Below are 21,833 nucleotides of genomic sequence, written 5' to 3'. Positions count from 1 at the left end.
ACCAGTACCGACAACCAATCTAATACAGTATTTTAAAACCATGGTAGAACAGAATCCTCTACTATGCGCTCAGGGGTCAGCTTAACTCCATTTCCATTAGTACTCTCCCCACATTCTCATTTCAAAAGTTCATCTTCATCCACTAAAATATGCTTACCTACTCAGTGGAATCATGGTCATGGCTCATGACGCAAGCTGAGGAATTCTGAGTAGAAATCAATTCTTCCAAAGGCATTTTGAGTTCAATTATGATGATTCATCTGCCATGGCAAGTTTGGCACGGTATACAAGAATCACATTTATGATCTAGGTTCATAAAATTTGGTAGAGCAGACCATTACATCATAAATAATTGAATTGTTGTCACTATTGAATACAGATAATTGAAAAAGAAAAAAGGAACCCTTCTGCAGGTATAATCTCCATCAAATCATGTATTATTACAATGTTTCCTCACATCTGTTATATCCCAAGTCAAGTATAACAGATGCAAGTCCCCAGGTATTTGAAGAGAAGTGAACACTAGCAAGGAAAAACATTTTCAGGTTTGCCGCTTAGCGATTAGTAAGGATTCTGATTTCTGAACCCAAGCCATGACATCAACAATATTCACTTCACCAAGCAACCTTTGAGATTAATTCTAAAGGAAATTGTTGTCTGCATTACATGGAACAAATTTATACAACAGGAGAGGGAAAAGAGAGAGAAAATCCCTTTTAGAGGTACAGGATCCAAGTGCCTGTTATGTATGTCACTCCATGAGAACCACTGAAATATAAATGGTCAAACTAAATGTAGAATAAACTTGTCACCCAATGTGCACCTCTATTCGCTTCCATCAATCTTCTTCTTCAATGTTTCAATATCTGAAGCTAGTTCTTTTCTGCTAGACTGTGTATTATAAAAACAGACTTGTTAGCATAATAAAAGAATATATAACGTACTAATAATACAATGGGGAAACCATCTCGTCAAGTTTGCTCGCTGATTCTGACACATGAATTCTCTAATCTATGTTGTTTGAAAGTTGACAAATGCAATGGAAGTATAGCAAATGCTGGTACTTTTTTCTAGGAGATAGATAGATACATGCTGGTGATTTTTTAAAGACTGCCCATTTATCCACAGTTTTTGAAATCCGTAACAATATGGTCATTCACAAGCTATACATAACAAAATCAATCCTCTCAACACATCAAGTTGATGGAAGACAATTTACCAGCATGTGTCACATTGAACAATGGTTTAACCCTGGTTGATAAAAGATATTCAACCTCACAGTGTTTCCCAACATTTTACCTCGAAAAGAAGGTACCGGTAGACAAACCACCCAGTGTATCCGAGCCCTACTAACTCCAAGATCTTTGGAAGCTGGCAAGAGAAAGATAACCCATTCCAGAATTTATAAGGGGCAGAAACAGAAAGAGAAGCAGTTACTACAAAAAGTCTTGGACAAGCAATGAAAGCCTACAAAACCATCTATCACATCAATTTGTTCCAGATCACACACACACACACACACATATATATATATATATATAACCAAGAAAGTTTTTATGCATACCAAAGGTATTGAGTTGATTGCGCCAACCACAGTTGAAGATAACCAAACTGCAACGATTGCACCACTGCCATAGAGAATTACGGTGGACTTGTTTTCAAGTGCATCCCACTATTACAGAAACAGACAGAGACATAAATTTAGAGATGACTAGGGGAATATAATCAATATGGAAAAGAATAGGTCAGTATGTATACGCAAGCACACCAACTCGCAACATTCAGATAACACATAGTCAAACTCTTGGCCACTTTTTGCATGGCGACCAATCAAGCTGATCATCTGGTCTTATTGGTCCTATCTAAAACTAAATGCAACAGATTCGAGAGGGATGGGGAGTCTTCACCTTTACTTTTAAGTCTGAGAACACTTCTCCAACCTCAACAGTGCTGGGTGACTCTTCTGAGGAAGAGGCTCTGACCTGATGCAAAGAAAGCCTGCGAGCCTCTGTTTCAAAAGTAGCACTAAAAATGAACTTATGATGAGTGATTGTTATGTTATGCGAACATCTTGAATCTCAAGGATATAAATAGTGGGAAACAATTGATAATTATATTACTGCATCTTCAGTCATGTAAAAATAATTTTCTTTTTTGAGTGAAAAAAAGAATTTTCATCAGCAACAATTAACCTACATGGATTAATCTCCTACAATCACTGGAAACCTCAATACAAATAACGGTGAAGAAGGCCATGATATTGAGAACTGGCAGAGAGATAATAAAAAGAAGCATCACTTTAAACAAAACATTAATTAAATCAATGAGATGTTGGACCTCAAACTGCTATATATGTTAAAGTGCATCCAAATTTTCAACACAAGGAGTTGATTATATCTTTGACCATGAAACAAAACGTTGAGTAAGGTTATATGAACCCCCTGCATGATTTGGTTGGGATTATATATGGAGTTGTAGATTCTAGACTGCATGTACTTTGATCTCCCTTTTACCTCCAAGTTCAAAATAGGAATTAAGCTTAATCTTTAACCTTAAGTAGTTTAAATATTTCAGCAACATTTGGCCAGTGATGGCAAAACAATGAAGCCCATTATTTCTGGGGGGAAAAAAAAAGGATCAGCAGGCCTTGGTAAACCAAGATCAGTGAATTGAGCCATAGAAAAGGTCCCCAAACATAGAAATTGAAGCTTCTAAATGTTACTGGACAAACAGTGAGCTAGTTACTTAAAATTGCGAACCCCAACCACATTGGAACACTAACTTCAGACACAACAGAAAATGGGGATTGGGAATATGCACCTGGCCTCACAGAGGTTTAATTCAGTTATAGGTATGGCTCTGAAGCTTTTCCCAGTCAAACCCTTTCCCTTAATTTATTAAGCGAAAATCTTCATCTCCAAAGAATAAGGGGTGCAGTTAAGAGGGTTTTACGCAGGAGAGGAAATAACCCAAAATCCATTTAAACTTGGCTGTGGTTCCTGTAACTCAAATAAGGGTATCAACCTACATTTCTTGTTGTGCAAACTGGACCAGAAAATTTCCAATAACAATGAAGAGAAACGAAGTTACCCAAAATGTATCAAAAGATTTCCTTCATCAATAAAAATACTTGTCCATTATCCTACTTCCTGCTTGATTAAATGTGTTAAAGAAGAGTGAGGAGAGGGTGAGGGGTTAACCAGTTCACCTGGGAAGTATTTGAAAGAGGTGGAGGAGGAAGCGATGGAGAAAGGTGAAAGGGGAGGTAGCGCGGAGCAGCGTGAACACTTGTTTATCGTGGGGAGTCGAGGCCCAAACACCGCTGCCGCCATCGAAGTTGCGCCTGTGTATGCCGTCGTTGCCATGGCCTCTCAACAACTACACAACTCCTCTCTCTCTCTCTCTCTCTCTAGTCCCTGGTTGACCTCTCCTTCTCTTATCTGTTATATCTATTTTTCCCTCACTTGATGATTGGAAGACGAATTTTGGTGCTACACGAAGTTACTAAACTTCTTCCTTTCTTCCTGGACGCCTCCAATCCAACTAGTCGTCTTTTCTCTTTCTCACTGTTCTTCTACTCCCTCTTGATGACACGTGGCACTAAGTAACTCTCTCATTGGCTACTCCTCTATCTGAAAAATCCATGCTGGCATCAGGATTCCATCCCATGCCTTCGGTTGATTGAATCACCCCCCAAAGTTCCCGTTCAACCTGAAACTAGTGGCTCAATCAATGAGAGGGGTAGAAGAGACCTTTCCAACGGGATGAAGAAAGCAATAGACACAAGGGTGGGGGGTGTATTGCTAGGACAAGAACACTACCTATCTACACTATGTATGCCCAGACATAGGATGTTGTGAAAAGACACCCCTGCCTCTGCCTCTGCCTCTGTAATTTTCAAGACCTACTCCTATAGTTTTCACAACATCTTGTGTCTGGCATAGAGAGTAAGAGTGTTAATTAATTCGGTTTCAGTATCTACGGTGTGATTTGGTTCGATTCATATTTATTTGGATAAAATTAACTAAACAGTTGCACTTTTTAAACGGTTTTGGATCCACAATTTTTAAATGGTGTTGGTTTCACGATTTTAAACGGTTTTGATCGCAATTTATTCCATACGATTTTTAAACGGTTAGCAATCTGTTTGCTAGATTATTCACATGCTTACTAAAATATACTTTTGTTGATAAACGCTTCAATCTTGTATCAAATTAATTGAGGCATTGAACAAGCAAGGATTTAACTACATAACTACATAATATGAGTAAATTATTGACTAGGCTATTGGACAGCCTCTATAGTCCTTAATCTTCCCTAAATTAAACCATTATGTTTTGTTAGAACAACCAAATATTTTATCATTATTCGAGTTAATCGGATCAGTTTTGACGGTTTAAATGGTTCGATTTTCAGGGTGTTAATTTGGTTTGAAACCAACGGGTTAAACGGTTAAAACCGACTCAACCCATTTAACTAATTGGTCTTAAACTTGAAACCAAAACCGAATCATTTACCAAATGGTTATAAGGTTTCGGTGTAAATAGCTCAACTCGATTTTGATAAACAGTTTCGATTTCAAATTCACATCCTTAATAGAGAGCCCAAATGGGTAGCACCTTTCTCAAAAAAAAGAAAGAAAAAATCATGTTAAAATATTTTTCAATGCTTGGTTTGAAGAGGTAAAATATTATCATAAAATTTTTCAATGTTTGTTTATCATTTAATTGTAAGTTAAAATAATTATGTAAAATGTCATTGTAAGAAATTTGAATTAGACACCATACTATATGGTTATAAAAATCATGGATCACATAAAGCTTGTGTGATCCATCCAACGCAACGAAATTTCCAACAAAAGACATGATATACCCTTGTAAAAAAATTTTGGGTTCATCTAAGGTTATATTTGGTTTCAAATTCAGAAATAGAATCATGTTCTGAATTAAAAATTTTGAGAATTTGAATCTAAGCAAACAAAGCTTACATCACTCTTTACCCTACTAAATCTTCCATCAGTCTCAACCAGTGAGCATCCCTCCAAAGGCCAAGTCTGCATATCCGATTGTTTCCCCACCAAAAAATTTCTCATCTCCAAGACTTAATTCAATCATGCGTTTGGCTAAATTGTCAAGCTCAAAATGCTTCCAATCAAGACATCAAACTGAGTTTGGGCTTTAAGACTAAAGGCGCTAAAGCTTATATTTCAAACTTTTGCTTGACATTTGTGTTATCAGAAAAAAGAAACCAAATGCCAGAATATTTTTAAATATTTTACATTCAAAATACAAGTATTTAGGCATTTTTGGATTCGACATAGCAGACAAGTTTTTACCAGAATTCAATGACCACATCTCAAAACTTTATTTAATATCTTAACAAATGCTAGGCCTGTGATGTCCCTATCGTCTCTTTCGAGGAAGAAGCAATATCAAATGAAAAATTTGTCCCACTTTGCTACTGGTGGTGTTGCTGCTGCTTCTCCTGATATGCTGAACACTAGATTGGTCTATGGGTACTCTGGTGACGGTCTTGGCAACTCTGCCGCTGATAACTTCTTGGCCGGAGCTTGAGATAGAGAGGACGTTGCCTGCAATGGTTCAAACGCAGCCTCCATTGAGTTCAGACTGATCAGCTGATTTTAGAAGCAATCCGAAACTGACTTGTTGGTCATAAATGGCCAGAAGCAGCTCTGTCAAATTTGAGAACATCATCAGATTCGTTTTGTAAAAAAGACAAGGATTTTGTACATTTTTGTCCTCTGGAGTTAATTCCCAATTCAAAAACTACAATCAGCTGCCCGTATCATAAGGGGGATTATGCCAACACAAGTGAGTATGAGCTCTAAAGAGTTTGAATGCGCTTTGAAAACATATATAAAATCCCCTGCGAAAGGTACTTGGCACTGATTATTCTCTAACCGTCAGTGTAAAAGAATTCCTAAAATGAAAAAGAGGGGGGGTTGGGGTGGAGTGGGAATAGTGAAATGGCATAGCTGTGGAGTTGAGTACTAGGCCATACATAAATGTCTAACCACTAAGAGCAAACAGATGGCTGAGAACTGGAACTTTTAAGAGATGGATCACAATGTGGTTACTGAACCTCTAGTGTAACTGCACACCCAACTCCCAATGTCACTACCTAGAAGCTGGTTTATCTAAAGATCCTGAAACTGAGGAGAAGAGCATTTCAATTCCACATGAAAAGAGGAAGTCATGGGCATGGTGGGTCCCAAAATTCACAGCCTTAATTCACAGCAACAGTCATACAAATAAATATGAAATCTGTTGCAAATCAAACAAAGCAGTAAACATGAAGGATTCATTAACAAGACAGGCACAAAGATAAATCTGCATAGCCTGCAGGCCCTGCTCATTAATTAGCACAATAGCATTGATCATGGAGCTTACATACTAGCATGATAAAATTTAACATGTTAACAGAGCTTGACCTTACATTCTAACATATTATAATGATATATCGTATCACACAATAATAAAGTTACAGTATTACAGAGCTCAACCTTCATGAGACCATGACCCAATGCCACAGATCTGTAGATTACAGAGTACAGACATAACAAGAGCATGGTGAGGAATATGAGTGAAAGGATTGCGATCACAAGTCATAGAAAGAGCATGGGTATAAAGCAATGAACTGGGGTGGTTCATAAGAACAAATTCAGCAACCCATATTTCCACAGTTAAGAATCGTTTTTGGATTCCATGCATGGTTATTCAAAACATATTTATTTCCAGCACCCCCCCCCCCCAAAAAAAAAAAAAGACACACACACACACAGACGAATGAAATCCACGAGATCGAAGGGTACAAAATAAAATCTCGACAAATAATCAAAACCCTTCAACGAATCGCATGTTTATTTGAAAGCCTCTACCTTATAAAGTGAGATTTACAGGAGACATACATCTAGCATATTCCTAAGAAAACTATCTACACCACTCACCTGAGGCTGGGAAGATGTCGTCACTGGGCAGGGAAGAGAATCCCTGGTCCAAAGGGGGGGGGGCATTTCGTCAGAAAGGGGAGATTTTGAAATGGAAAATGGTGCTCTCATTCTTTCTCCTCTCGACCAATTAAACCAGTTGACAAAAGGCGTCGCAGGATGGATCCAATATGTCTTTCAGTGAGGTGCTTTTGGGCATTAGGAAACTAATCCTTTGGAAAGGTACTTGTGCAGGTCAAAAGGCTTTAATAATGCTCTACCACGTTGCCAGCATTTCCCTTCTATTCATATTGGCGGGTCCACACATCTAAGCAAAAAATATAGTTTATGAACCAACATTCAAATCTGAAATCTTGCCCATCTGATGGCAATGATGTTGGTCCCCTGGGCTTTCTCATCCTTGATTGCTTCCTTCATATCCCACATCAGGTTTGTGTGGTCCATATTACTGTCAAAGGACTCTATCTTCATAACACCTCATTGCAGGGCTGGATCGTCAGAACAGAGTGAAGTGGTGCCCTACCAAGTTAGATTGACAACCCTGACTGAAGAGTGAAGTCCCCAAGGGCTCACCAATAATCTCCACATGAACAAATCCCACTTTCAAAGTGGTGAAAACGATTTGTATCCCTGACAATAATGTCACATTCAGAAATCTTAGAGATGAGTTTGGCAGCAATATGGCAATCAGCACAGACACGGAGGTTTTTGGTAATCCTGATTGGTGTCCCAGGCTTGGTGTTAATAATGGCAAATACAATGGCTAGCTTCTCACTGTGGACAACTAGATGGCCTTCCTTATCCTCCTCCTCGACATCATGAAGGGCAGAAACAGTCTCAGGGACATAACCTAGCTCCTTCATCTTTCCAAGTAAGACATCTAGCTCTGCATAGATCTCCTTAGACTGAGGATGAGAGTGGTCGCCAACAAGAAAGGTATGCACTCGATCATCAAGCTCAACATTGCTACAACCAGGCAATTTCTTGATTCCTTTGTTCTTCATCAGGGAGCGGACAGTTGCAACATCATTCCATCTACCAGCCTTAGCATAAATGTTGGATAATAAGACATAGTACCCAGCCTGCTCAGGTACCAATTGGAAAAGATGATCAGCAGCAACCAGCCCAAGATTCGTATTGGAGTAAACTCGACAAGCACTCAATAATGCCCCCCATACTCTCTCATTCGGCTCTGTAGGCATCTGCTTGATGAACCCATAAGCCTCGTCAACTTGGCCCGCACGTCCTAACAGATCAACCATGCAAGCATAGTGCTCAATCCTTGGAACCATCATATATTTTTCAGTCATTAATTTAAAGTAGAAACGCCCCTCATCCAACAAACCCGAGTGGCTACAGGCCGAGAGAACTGAAACAAAGGCAATTTGATCAGGGGACAGACCCGAGTCCTGCATTTTTGAGAATAGAGCTACAGCATGCTGACCCTGCCCATTCATACCATAGGCTGAGATCATTGAGGTCCACGATACAACATCCCTGCGCTGCATCCCATCAAACACTTGCCTTGCATCCTGAAGACAGCCACAATTAGCATACATGTCTACTAATGCATTCTCCAAAAACATATTTGGGCAAAGTCTCTTCGTAACAACATACTCATGAATCTTCCTTCCTTGCATCAGAGCTGACAGATCCCCACAAGCAGGAAGAACACTAGCAATGGTTACTGCATCAGGTTCTACATCATTGGCTTCCATTTGACGAAAAAGTTCCACAGCCTTGGCTGGCATGGAGTTATTCACATATATAGCTATCATCACATTCCAAGAAACCAAGCCCTTTTTAGGCATCTGATTGAACATCTCCTCAACAAATGAGACATTGGCAGTGGATGTATGAGTCACAGCCGGTGAGAGGCTCGCCATGGTACCTGCATCAGGTTTTAGCCCCTGCAACTCCATTTCCTTGCACACCTCCAATGCCTCGTCAAACCTCCCATTTTGTGCATATCCAGCAACCATAGAATTCCAAGAAACCACATCTCTATTATGCATTCTGTCAAGAATACGCCTGGCATCAACTAAGTAATTACATTTGCCATACAAGAAGACTAGACCATTCCCCACAAAAAGATTCGAGTCAAGCCCAAGTTTTACAACGGAGGCATGGATTTGCCACCCAACCCGCAAATTTTCAGAACCCGAACAAGCTTTAAGGACACAGGGAATGGTGTAGTTATCAGGCAGAACTCCATGGACCAACATGCTCATGTAAACGAGCAGGGAATCTTGATGGAGATTGTTGTTGACGTAGCTTCTGATCATAACATTGAAAAAGACAACATTTTTGTCACGAATTTCATCGAATATCTGGCGTGTAATAATGGGTTTCCCACGGGCAGCATAAGCTCTCATTAGTTTGATACCAAGGGATGGGTTGGAGCAGAGATGTCCATTGACAAAGATCTTGGAATGGAGCTTCTTCAATTCAGGGATATCTGGGTATCTGTCCAGGATTCGCCCAAACACGTTTTCTTCAATGGCTTGTGCTGCATTCAATTGAAGCAAACTAGGCTTTCTAATTGAGGAAATCAAGTTCTCGAAGTGTTTCGCAGTCACAAAGTGGCGAGAAAGAGAGGTCTGGTTCAGTACGAGTACGACCCTCATGAAGAATCACTACTATGAACAAACTATCCTGGAATTCTTATGAGATTGTCTTCTGAGTTGTTCCGGATTGCCCAAATTCCCTTTTTCTGAAGGGGAATCAGTTCTTCTACGAAGAGAGAATCCATTTATCCATCCCATCTCATCTGCCGCTCCTCGATCTCAACTTCCCTCCTGTGAAGAGGTTCATCGACCAAACCAGAGTCTCGACCCGAAACTAGTTGATCTGGACTCTGGAGAACAGCAAGGGTGAGAAATTGATCAGAAGAAATTTGCAAAAGAAAAAAAAAAAAAAAATAGAGATCCATATACCCACCACTTATAACCCCTAACATAGAAAATATCAGAGTAATATTTCTCGCTGATATCAGAATAAACTTAGTCTAAAAAAAATCAGTGACCTAATTTCACTTCTTAAACCCTAACTTCAATACCCAAAATTACCAAATCACCCCCTATTCCTATTGTCACTACGAACTATCCATATCTGTTGCTTTACCATCTGATTTAGCTGAAACTTTCAGCATAGATTCACTTTCCTATTTCCAGCTGGTCTTGCATTACACTAGGAAGCTAAATTATTTATAAAAATCTGTATATTTCTAAGAAGTCTTACATTCACTTCAGTATATGGTGAAATCTGGAATTAAAATTTCGCAACATGGAATGGCAGTGTTATTTCTCCCTTATTTTAATTATCTTAAGGAAACATGACAAAGATTGAAATCTCAAATCTCATGTAACATACCTGGTAAATCGGTGATCCCGTTGTATAGCTTTCCAAATTTTCTTTCATCCATCTTAACCCATTGGAAAGAGTTATCTTCCATCTCATCTTAAGCTTGTATTGCATTTGCCATGTTTTGGCACATTTCTACTTTGAAAAAAAAAAAAAGGTCAAATAAGAAAAATATGATCCTTTTAGCAAGTTAGAAGGCAAACTGAAAGAGCATGTACGCTATAGACTAGAATCTATAAACTATTATTAGCAAGTTAGGGACCCAAAGTAATGATAAGAAATGATAACAGCTCAACTAAAAAAAGTGGGGACTAGAAAGGAAAGAAGAAACACCAATGGAACCAGTTTTGTGCTCTCAAAGCAGAAGAACAACTCACATAAAATTTGACCCAATTCTGAATTATGTCAAAGAAAGAGTCTTATTCAAACTCTAAAACTGAAATTGGAAATCAAAACTAATTGGTCTATCTCCTACAAATCCAGCAATAGGTTTAAATAAAAAAAAAATACAAAAATAAACCCGTAATTAATCCATTGTCTATCGATTTTAAGTTTTCAGGCTGAGCATGGGAGGGACGAAACGCAGCAAAAAAATAACCTGTGACTGTAGCCACTACAGAAAACGTGAAAGCCTCCTGCAACTCTTCAAGAGAAAAAGCTATGTTGAAGTCGGCATTTAAGGTCTTCCAATGAGATGAACAAGAGTTTCAAGAATCCAGATCCAATCAAAGAGAGAGAGAGAGAGCTAGCTTGAATTCAGTTGCAGGTATCTTCAATGGCACATGACAGAGAGAGAATAGGACCGATAGATAAGTCCAGGTTTGGTGAAGACAAGAAGAAAAGATGGTCGTTGTGTTGCAGGTTTTGGGTTTTGGGTTTTGGGTTTTGGTTTCAGATTCGTGGTTTCAGCTACAGGGAAAAGAAGAGAAGGAGAAGAGGTGTGGAGAGGGGATGATTGATAGGAGAAAGGGAGATTCGGTGGCTGCTGGAAGGGGTGGGTTCGGTTACAGGAGAAGAAGATGGGAAGATGGAGAGAAGAAGAATGTTCGGTCAAGGGAACAAGAAGGAGAAGAGATGAGGAGGAAAAGGTTTCAACAAAGGGAGGTTGAAGATGGTGGAGAAGAAAGTTTCCGCCATGGGGAAGAAGGATGCTGGCGGCTGGTAGTTTGGAGGAGAAAGGAAAGAGAGAGAGATGGGGATTCGGTTATGGTTCTCGATCCTGAATCCCTGATCTAAGGGTCTGGATTTGAGGAAATCTAACAATTAAAAAAAATCAATGAACCAAAACAAATCAAAATTGACCCAAACTTAAAATAATAATAATAATTAAACCTAGTAACCAAATTAAATCAATTTGAAATTAATTAAACTACTTTACCTGAAATAAACCACATTGAAGCTAATTAATCCTAATTAAATCAAAATGAACCTCAATAAACTTAATTAAACCTAAACAAACCAAACCAACCTAATTAAACCTAAATGAACCACAATAAACCAAATTAAACCTACATCATAAATTACCATAGGGAGAAGAAATTCCCCAAAACCTGGCTTTAATCAAGAAACGAGGGGAAATAACCCCTGTGCTTCAAACCTTAAATCGAATTGAATCGAACCGGGCAAGCTTGGCTCAAGGAAAAATGACACATTAAAATATTTGTACTAGAGATTTTTTGTTTCGAGAGAGAGAATTAACCAAAACTTTAATGAAAACATTCATTCTTCAAAATTTTATCCTCATTTTCAAAGTGGGAGAGGAGGTTTCTATTTATAACCAATCACCAAGGGAATGGGGAGAACTCTCTTTGGTTTTCAATGGGACTCAAAAAGAGAGGGATTTACTAAAAAGGAATTACTTTTGGGCCAAGGATGTTGGGCACCACATGGTGCACCCACATCTTTTGAAATGGAATCTAAACCTTGATTTTTAGGTCAACATCCGCAAGTCATATCTTTCAACCGTTGGTCGAAATTCGACGAGTAATATGTCGTTAGAAATCTCATTCTGAGCACCATCTAGTGATGTAAAACATGAATGCGGTTTAGACTTGGAACCCTAGTAAACATACTCATAAAGTAAGGACTATAATCATGTAATAAAATGGGAGATTGAGAGCCGATTTTGCATCATTCTCGCACCAAAGTATAATGTCCAGCTCAAGGGAACAAACAACACTAATCCACAACGTCAAAGTCTATTTTTGAAAATATTTTTCATTAAAAGTTCATAGGGGGAAAAACGGTCATTTTATCTTAAGTTCAAAATTTCTCCAAGTATATAACATCCAATGTGTAATTCTTCTTATTGTCATCATCGTCATGGGGTGACAAAATTTGGTGTCTACATTATCCTGAGCCACACATCCTTGTATCAAATTTGACCGACATTACTTCTTCGAAATCTTTTATCTCTGGAACCCTCTCTAGTCATCTTCCTATAGGAGATATACCACATATCCCCTTCCTTCATCGAACTTCTCAATACCTCTGTCTTCAAGAAGCAGTCAGCTTCAACTCCAAACCCACAAGAAGGAGACAAGGCTAGGGTTCCTAGCAATCTCAAAACATCCACATAACCAGAGCAACAATTTTTTTTTTTTTTTTTCATCCCCTTGGACAACATAAAAATATAATGTAGACAGCATTTCCATCATAAACGAAACTCTAACATGCATGCCATAAGTATAGGATTGGTTTATGCTTAATATAACTATGAGGGCAAAGTTTTGCCCGTAAGAGGTCCTTGCACATAAACAAAGGGGAGCGCAATGACCACTATATTCCTCCTGGGGGCATGCGCTCACTCCTATGTCTGAGGGTAGGGGCTTCTCGTGGACAAAAAATAGTTGCCCCATAATTATGACAATAAAAGGGAAATGTATCTTACATATATGTCCCATTTAAGGGGTGTTAAATTGGAGGACAAATTCCTTATCGGATCAGTATTGATTTTGATTTTTAGAAGTCATTAAGGGACTGAAACCAACCAGACTGATCATTAAGATTGATCAAAACCGATCGAAGGATCAAAATTAAGAAAGCCAAGTATAAAACGGAAAGCCTCAATAAAAATTATAATTTTTTTTTGTCTACTATTTTTCTTTTTATTTATTATTCATGAGAAACCTTTAGAACCAAAATCCATCGAACCGATAGCAATTGGCTGAAACTTTAATTTTATAGACCAACCAATTATCATTCTAAAACCTGATCAAACTGATTTATGATTAAAAGAAAAACCGCCAAAACAGGACCAACCCGATCAACACTTTTAATCATAGCCCATTTTTGGCATTCCAAAGCCCATTTTGATAAAACCCAAGGCTGTGGTTGGTAGCTAAGAGAATGAAAAGAAAAGAAAAGAAAAGAAAAAAGTATAAAGTATATATATATATATATATGTATTTTCTTGGTTTAAGAAGTTCTCTTTGTGCTTGGCATGCCCTTAATCAATAGAAGATTCAATTTTTAATTTCAAAATTCACATTGAGAATTGTAAAGTTTTCTTTTTTCTAAAAACAAAAAATTCTTATAAAAAACACGAGAAAACATGAGAAAATACAAAAAATTTTATTTTATTCTTTTCTCTTCTAATAGTATTCAAACATGAATATTATTTTTTATTTTATTACCATTTCATTTATTTTCTTCTCTTTTCTTTTCCTTTATTTTCTAAATTCTTTTTTTCTTTTCTTTTCTTCTCTTGCCTACCAAACACAGCCCAAGAGAATCTCTCTTTCTGTCCCCTCATTTACAACAAACCCATGTGACCTCGATCTAACTCATCACTTGGGCATTCTGAAAATACTTTCTCTGCCAAACCAGATATTCCAAGGGAAGGATAGAGGGCCAAAGACTCTCAAAACCCTAAACTCAAATCTCCAATTTCATTTCAACAACCCTTTCTTCTTCTTCTTCTCTGAAGTTGTGTTTTTTTTCTCTGTCCATTTCTATTTTCCTTGATAGAGGTTCTCTCTCTCTCTCTCTCTCTCTCTCTCTCTCTCTCTCTCTATATATATATATATATATATATATTTTTTAATAGAGGGATCGAATTTTGCAATTGATCAAATAGTGAATAAAGTGTTAGCGTCTCGCAACGTTATTTCTAGTTAATCATGGTAAATTCATCAACTCAAAGTATATTTTTTGGTACAAACCTTGGAAAAAAAAGATTTCTAAGGTGAATTTAGTTTTGTTGCTTCCGCTTTTCGCTTTTACCATATTATTTTTGCTGCCTAAGTTTTAATTATATTTTTCTAATGACATTTAGTTTGATAATAGGCCGATATTGATGATCCTATAATTGTTAAAGTTTGACTTGGTATAATTAGAGGATATAACGAACCAATGGAACATGGAAGTAGTTGGTCTGAGAATATATATTCTAGAGATATTAGTTACCACACTCACAATTTGCATGGCAACTACTCTAGTTGATGGGAGACTTATACATGGTATAGTGCCATTATAAGATCAATTAAATCTGACTCTATACTGAAACCATGGATGTATACAAATGTTGATGGATCCTACATTCAGACCCTCATATCATTGATACTAACATTACAGACCCATCCTTAACCTCCTTTTACCTTACTGGTGTTTATGCATGGGGCTCTTGTCAAGGAAAATTGTCAGGCTAGTTGGGATAGAATATCGTCCTTTGGAATCAATAGAGCTGATAAGTGGACATGCTTCGATGATTTCAAGTCTTACATAGCATGGCATGAGAAGTCTGGGGGTCCTTGTGGGAAATCCAGGGATTCAAAAAACTTTAGAGACATGCTTAGCAACTGTCATCTCCTTGATATGGAAGCACATGGGCTTCGTTATACATGGAGTAATCCATTCAAGATCAGGCTAGTCCCAATTCTAACCAATCCTGGGAGCAGAAAATTTGGGACCTCTTGAATAAGCAGCTCCTTATGAAAGAAACCTTATGACTCCAAAAGTCCAAGGTCAAATGGTTAAACCAGGGCAACAAGAACATTGGAGATAGGATCCGTTGCTCGTACGATCACCTAGTTGTACGATTCTGCATCTAACACCTGTCCCACCTTCTACCATTATAAGGATAAAAAGGAATATATTTGAAAACAAAAAGGATAGGTGTTGGACGTTGACTTGTACGACCAGGTGATCGTATGAGCAGCTGATCCATATTCGAATATTGCGTTCTTTAATGCATACACTCTACAAAGATGCCACTAAAGCTCCATCTTCCTTCAGGTAACTAGACTTCTTCAAACTCTGAATTATTTATCGAAATTACCTCGCATTATCAATCTACCTTCACAGAAGAGCTGATTAATAATGAGGCTTTTCAGGAGGTTATTTCCTGTATTGAACGTTTTATGAATGATGAAACCAACTTAGTCCTCTGTTCTAATCCATCTCTTGATGAAATTAAGAAGGCTATGTTTGCTATGGGACCTTTGAAAGCCCCTGGACCCAATGGTCTACCTCCAACATTCTACCAATCTTTTTGGTCCTTAACCCTGATGACATTACTAAATTTGTCACTAAATTCTTCTGTACGGGCTCCCTCCCACTTGAAAGTAACAACTCTCTGGTGTGCCTTTCCTGAAAGTCCCTAACCCCAATGGTGTTAATCGGTTCGGTTTTGATGTATATGGTTCAATTTGGTTTCAGTTTTACGTTTTTAAATAGTTTTGATCGCGGTTTAACCCATATGGTTTCTAAACAGTTAGCAATCGATTCGCTAGTTTATTCGCATACTTATTGAAATTTGCTTTTGTTGATAAACGCTTCAATTTTGTATCAAATTAAATGAGGCATTGAACAGGCAAAGATTTAAATACATAACTAGATAACAGGAGGAAAATATTGAATAGATTGTTGGACAACCTTTATGGTTCTTAATTCTTTCCTAAATTAACCCATCCTGTTTTGTTAAAACAATAAACAACTAAGCAAAAGAAAATATTACATGGAAAAAATAAAATACAAACAAAATTGCTAATGAACAAAACTTATCATTAGTGTTCTAAAGTTAAAGAGCATGAGGCACTAAAACACATTAGTTAACCCCTTATTCTATTAAATTGCTATACGGGTTTAACGGATCGATTTTGACTGTGTAAACAATTCAGTTTTCACGGTGTCAATTAGGTTTGAAATAGACAGGTTAAATGGTTAAAACCGAATCGACCCGTTTAGCTAACCGATCTTAAACTTGAAACCAGAACTGAACCATTTACTAAATGATTTTGCGATTTTGATGTAAATGACTCTGTTCGGTTTCGATAAACGATTTCGGTTTTAAATTCACATCCTTACCTAGCCCTGAGAATATATAGGCCCATCAGGTTGTGCAATATCACCATTAAAATCATCAAGAAGATCATTGCCACATTCCTTCATTCCTTTCTAGACCAGCTAATCTCTGCTTCTCAATCAGCCTTAGTTCCTAACTGACTCATATCCGTCAAATTTTTTACTGTTTATGAAGTTTTCTATTACATCCGAAATAGGAAGATAGGAAGATAGGAAAATGTAAACTCCTGGCTCTTAAGCAGAATATGCGTAAAGTATATGATAGGATGGCCTGGAGGTTTATTAAAGTAATTCTTCCTACCTTTGGTTTTGCAGACAAATGGGTCTTAATGGTTATGGAATGCATTACCACACTTCAATATCAATTACTAGTGAATGATACTACTCGGGGCAAAATCATTCCATCTAGGGGCATCCGACAAGGAAACCCCCTCACCCCATCCATCTTTATTCTTTGTGTGCAGTCCCTTAGCAGTGTTCTTTGCCGTGCTGAGCAAGCCGGTTCAATCAAGGGAATTAGAGTGAATAATAGAGCTCCACCGGTGACACCTGATGTTTTCAAGGGTTAACCTTAATGAAGTGCATGAACTAGGTAAAGTTCATGATCTTTAAGGGATCACTTTTTTTGTTGATCAAGTGATGGCTTGGGCAGATAGCGTGGAATATTTTCTTTTCTCTAATATTGTGATTGCTAAAAAGAGTGTTTAAGAATTACCAGACACCCCTAGCTATTCCATTACTTCAGTAGTGACCAGTGACCTTGTTAACAAATTTTGCAGAACCACCGTACAGAACCCTAGCCCATTGGCTGAACTCTGTTGCCTCCAACGCGGGCCTAAAATCAGTCCAAATGAAGTTAAAAAAGGGGAGTTACAGATGTTTGTGTTATATGGGACCTAATGTAAAATCAATTGAAGGGCTCTGTCTAGGATTGAGATTTTGGAACACCACTTGATTTCTAGTATTCTATAATAATACAAAATAATTTAAACCACTGAGAATATATCAAATGTGGAATTTATTATAGAAAGAAGAAAAACCCATATTATTAAAGGCAGTGCCATGATGGTTCTATGTTAACCCCTTTACACCTCCTCTCCCACAGAACAGATCACCTTGAAGTTCAACAAGCTACCTATTTGGGTGTAGGTCCTTAGACTTCCATCTTCTTTGACCTCTGAATCTGCTATTTTGTTAGTGGCAAAGCAGTTTTAACAGAAGTGTTTATGAGAACTGGGATCTTTGGGGGGTTATCTCCATGGTAAGCAAGACTACAAATTTCTTTCAACTTAAAGCAGAGTCTATTAACTGTTGTGAAGGTCCAGGATGGTGAGGGGGTGCTTACTCACAATGGCACGCTTCCACTTAGCAGCATCTATAAGCAATGGGTGTATAATTTTTATAAAAATCCTGAAGCACTGCACTGGTGCGGTGAGGAGCAGTGAGGATTTGGACGGCTGAGAGCACTTTGAGGTGTGTGCCCAAGTGCTCTCAGCCACCTAGATCCTCGCCGCACCAGTGTAGTGCAAAGACATGTTGAAGAAGGAGAATCAACAACCATTTACTATAAATTTAGAGTCAATTTTGTTTTTAACAAATGTGATAAGTGAATGCATGGAAATAGTCAATATAAACCTTTAACACTTTTAACAATGGCCTCAAAATGTTAAAATTTAAAATTTATTATATAATGATTATATAAACCTTACCAAAGACGTGTATATAGTTAGGGAAGAAGGGTTGGAAATATTGGATAGATCACTCTATCTATTTCATCAAACTGTTAAAAAGAAAAAAACCATTGTTAATTATCAAAATATTACTAATTAAGATTTTGAATGATAATTAAATGCTTACATGACTCCAGTGATCGTTGAATAGATTTCTGATATAAAAAATTAACTTGAGTGAACCTCCTCTATAAAACCCCCTCTTCTGTCATTAAAATACAAATTAACTATCTGTCACTTCTGCCCTTCATCTGCTTATGTATCAGTCAATAATACCTACTTAGCAAATCCAAGAAAGCATAGAACCAACAAAATTTTCATCATTATCAGCTTCCAGCACCGGATGACACTAGAAAAATCTTCCTTTAAGATAAAAACAGATATAAAAAAAAGAAAAGAAAAAGTTGAATACAACCAAAGCTCCTTCAAACAACATAGCTTTACTCTTGGCCAAGAAAAAAAAAACAGAGCTTTACTACCCCTTTCTAACTCTTTGCCTTAAACATTCAACCTTGTCTAGATAGAAATTAAGAACTACAAACAGAGTTAGCTTCCGATTTTATTTTATTTTTTTCTGTTTTGTAGATCTCTTCCTTACAAAGATCTGTAGAAACACAACCCTAAAACGATGCAGAAGATAATGGAAAAACAAAACAAACAATGCAAACGGATTTTACGAGGTTCGGCAAGGTTGCCTACGTCCCCGGTGAGATGAGATCCTGCTTCACTATCAATGGAGAATAGGGTTACAGTGCTCGCCCTCGCACCTCTCAGTATTGCTTGCATTACAGAGAAAGAAACCCTCGCTACAAATATATAGCGAAAAAAAACCCTAATCCGGATTAAACTACAATTGCCCTCAAATAAAAAATTCGAGCGGTACATATAGAACCAAACTTCAAATGAAGAATTTTTCAGTCTTAACATGTACATAAGATAGAAACACACAAACACATATAGAACCAAACTTCTACGCCCATATAATGGTACTAACCAAGTAATATAAGAAACATGACACCCCTAGACAGAAGAAATAATTACATAGAAATATCAGCAAAACAGATTTCATTTAGAAAGAAGAGGGGTGGGGGGGAAGAGCTTCCAGTCATGAAAAAGGTGTTCCTGTATTATCAAGGATTCAAAAACAGTTTTAAATATTAATTTGCATGCATGCTTTCCAGGCAACAAACAGGACGGAATTTTACTTCTAGGGAAAAGAAAACATTTAGCAATTTCCATACGCAACTGTTTCCTTCACCATGGAGTTTCAGAGACAAAGCCACTTGAGCAACTAAAAAATTACAAAAGGAATAGCTACAAACAACTCAAGAAGAGAGAGAGAGAGAGAGAGAGAGAGAGAGAGAGAGAGAGAGTTCTATTACCGTCGAGAACATCAGAATATGGCGACCAAGGTGGAATCATTTTGCACCAACTACCTCCTTCTTTTAATTGTATACCACCTACTACAGCTCTTTCTTCTTCATAAATCATTTTTATCTCTACTTCACCATATACATCATTTTCACCAGCTAGTATCCCACTCAGCCTCATGATGTATTTATATCTATCAAGCTTCTTCCAAAAAAATGGATGTTTATAGAAAATTTCAAATGAACTGCAAAATAATTACCAAGTAAGACTAAATAGTAATAAATTATAAATTAAATTAGATAAACATTACAAATAAATAAACTAATTGATAAGTAGAATAGACACCAACATATATTAATCCACTGGATAAAAAATATTGTAAAAATTCAATTGGATAGAGAGTAAACAACTTAAAAAATTCAACTCACTAAAGGCTGGATCCTTAGTTCAGTAGTAGCACGTTATTAGACCATATAAAAGAAGTAATAGCTACAATCCAAATTAGAAAACATTTACTTCCTCCATTTGCAGTTACATCATTCTAACATCAAACAAAGTAACATCAAACAAAGGTAAAAAAAAAAAAAAAAAAATCATACCAATGGCTGGCTAATAGGAATAGAAAATATCAACTTTAGTTGTTAATAATAATGATGTCGGTAAATTTACTGGGCTAAAAATATAGCTGCAAAAAGCAAGGGATCAACTAAACCAAAGTCCAAATATGGACTTATTCCTGGTAGTCAAACCTGTTGGTGTATGATGTCTTGAATTCCGTCGTAGTTTAATCCAGGGAGTACTGGTGCAGCACCTAGACAGGCAGGACGGCGGTCCCGCTAGTCGATTAACTGGCCGTGGGGGTCGCAAGGGGGGCAGGAGGCCCCCCTGCATAGCCGGGGGTGTAGGGGGGCGCAGCCCCTGCTCGAATTTTTTATTTGAGGGCAATTGTGTACTTTCCGGATTAGGGTTTTTTTCGCTATATATTTGTAGCGAGAGTTTATTTCTCTGTAATGCAAGCAAAATACTGAGAGGTGTGAGGACGAGCGTTGTAACCCTATTCTCCATTGATAGTGAAGCAGGATCTCATCTCACCAGAGACGTAGGCAACCTTGCTGAACCTCGTAAAATCCGTGTGCATTGTTTGTTTTGCTTTTTCCATTATCTTCTGCATCATTTTAGGGTTGCGTTTCTACAAAACCAGCCAGATAGGCTGAGTTGTCTAGCTAGCTTGCATGGGCTTAATTAGTAGTTTATTAGCTTTATTTTCATTTCTAGTAGGAGTCGAAGTTATTTAAATATTGTTTTATTTTAAGTTAAGTTGTAATAGCTAGGCAGAACTCTTAATCACAGTAGGAGTTTGGTCTCAATTTTCATATAGCTCGATTTGGAGTAAGTTTTGATGCCTATAAATACAGTGCAAGGCTTAACGCATATACATGATTTTGAATATTGAATTTTTTGAGTTGCTTTAGCCTCAATTAACGTTGTAATACGGTGGGTGAGGGACCCGAACCTGAGAGAGGTTATCAAGCTTGAGTTCTTCTTTCCCTTTCTCTGTTGTGCTATCATAGGTGTTGATCTGTGATTTCTCTTCGATCTTAACTGAGTTAATACTCCTTTCATCTAATATCATATTCCAATGATCAGGTAAGATCAAATCAGATTTATAATTTCTGTTTTACTAATCTAAAGTACTTTGTTTGGAAGTCAATTTCAGACCTTGATGTTAACCCCCTAAACTTGATTAGTTTATCGGATGAGCTTCAAAATTTGGCAGATCAAAGACCTACGATAGAGTACCACTTAACCAAGTTTTGATGGTAGTATGATCATCACAAATCAATCATAAATTATACCAAACATTTATAAAAATAAAAATAAGCTAAATAAATACAAATATAAATCAAACCAAAGAAAGCCTTAGAGGTTAGAGGAATTCCTATTCCAACTCTTGAGTTTGGGTCTTTTTTATTTTCTTAGCTCACTTAAAGTCATTGGCTTTTACTAGAACTTTAAGGCTCAATTTAAGTTACAATAGGTGGGGGCTTCCTACTTAGATTCTAACTCTTTTTTTATTCAATAAAAGCAAGAGGGGGGAG

General features: G+C 37.4%; 2 protein-coding genes across 4 annotated transcripts; both read right to left on the bottom strand.

The window, feature by feature from the left end:
* Positions 1-613: 613 nt before the first annotated feature.
* LOC122081403 (protein CURVATURE THYLAKOID 1A, chloroplastic-like) lies at positions 614-14,344 on the bottom strand. Its single transcript, XM_042648524.1, has 6 exons — positions 14,304-14,344; positions 3,209-3,410; positions 1,908-2,008; positions 1,565-1,672; positions 1,300-1,371; positions 614-891 (listed from the first exon to the last, which is right to left on the bottom strand). The coding sequence occupies exons 2-6, from the start codon at positions 3,363-3,365 to the stop codon at positions 826-828; spliced, it is 504 nt and encodes a 167-aa protein (XP_042504458.1). The 5' UTR covers positions 3,366-3,410; positions 14,304-14,344; the 3' UTR covers positions 614-825.
* LOC122081402 (putative pentatricopeptide repeat-containing protein At3g49142) lies at positions 5,102-11,541 on the bottom strand. 3 transcript variants are annotated; one of them, XM_042648521.1, is made up of 4 exons: positions 10,929-11,541; positions 10,340-10,468; positions 6,968-9,824; positions 5,102-5,692 (listed from the first exon to the last, which is right to left on the bottom strand). In XM_042648521.1, the coding sequence occupies exon 3, from the start codon at positions 9,592-9,594 to the stop codon at positions 7,537-7,539; it is 2,058 nt and encodes a 685-aa protein (XP_042504455.1). In that variant the 5' UTR covers positions 9,595-9,824; positions 10,340-10,468; positions 10,929-11,541; the 3' UTR covers positions 5,102-5,692; positions 6,968-7,536. The 3 variants fall into 3 exon arrangements, with proteins under 3 accessions (XP_042504455.1, XP_042504454.1, XP_042504456.1); XM_042648520.1 differs by having other exon boundaries at positions 10,340-10,465; XM_042648522.1 differs by having other exon boundaries at positions 5,102-5,590; positions 10,340-10,465.
* Positions 14,345-21,833: the final 7,489 nt, after the last annotated feature.

Source organism: Macadamia integrifolia, chromosome 6 (assembly GCF_013358625.1).
Source record: "Macadamia integrifolia cultivar HAES 741 chromosome 6, SCU_Mint_v3, whole genome shotgun sequence".
NCBI lineage: Eukaryota > Viridiplantae > Streptophyta > Magnoliopsida > Proteales > Proteaceae > Macadamia > Macadamia integrifolia.
The sequence above is the reverse complement of the archived record's forward strand: the minus strand, read 5'-3'. Positions and strand labels throughout refer to the sequence as shown.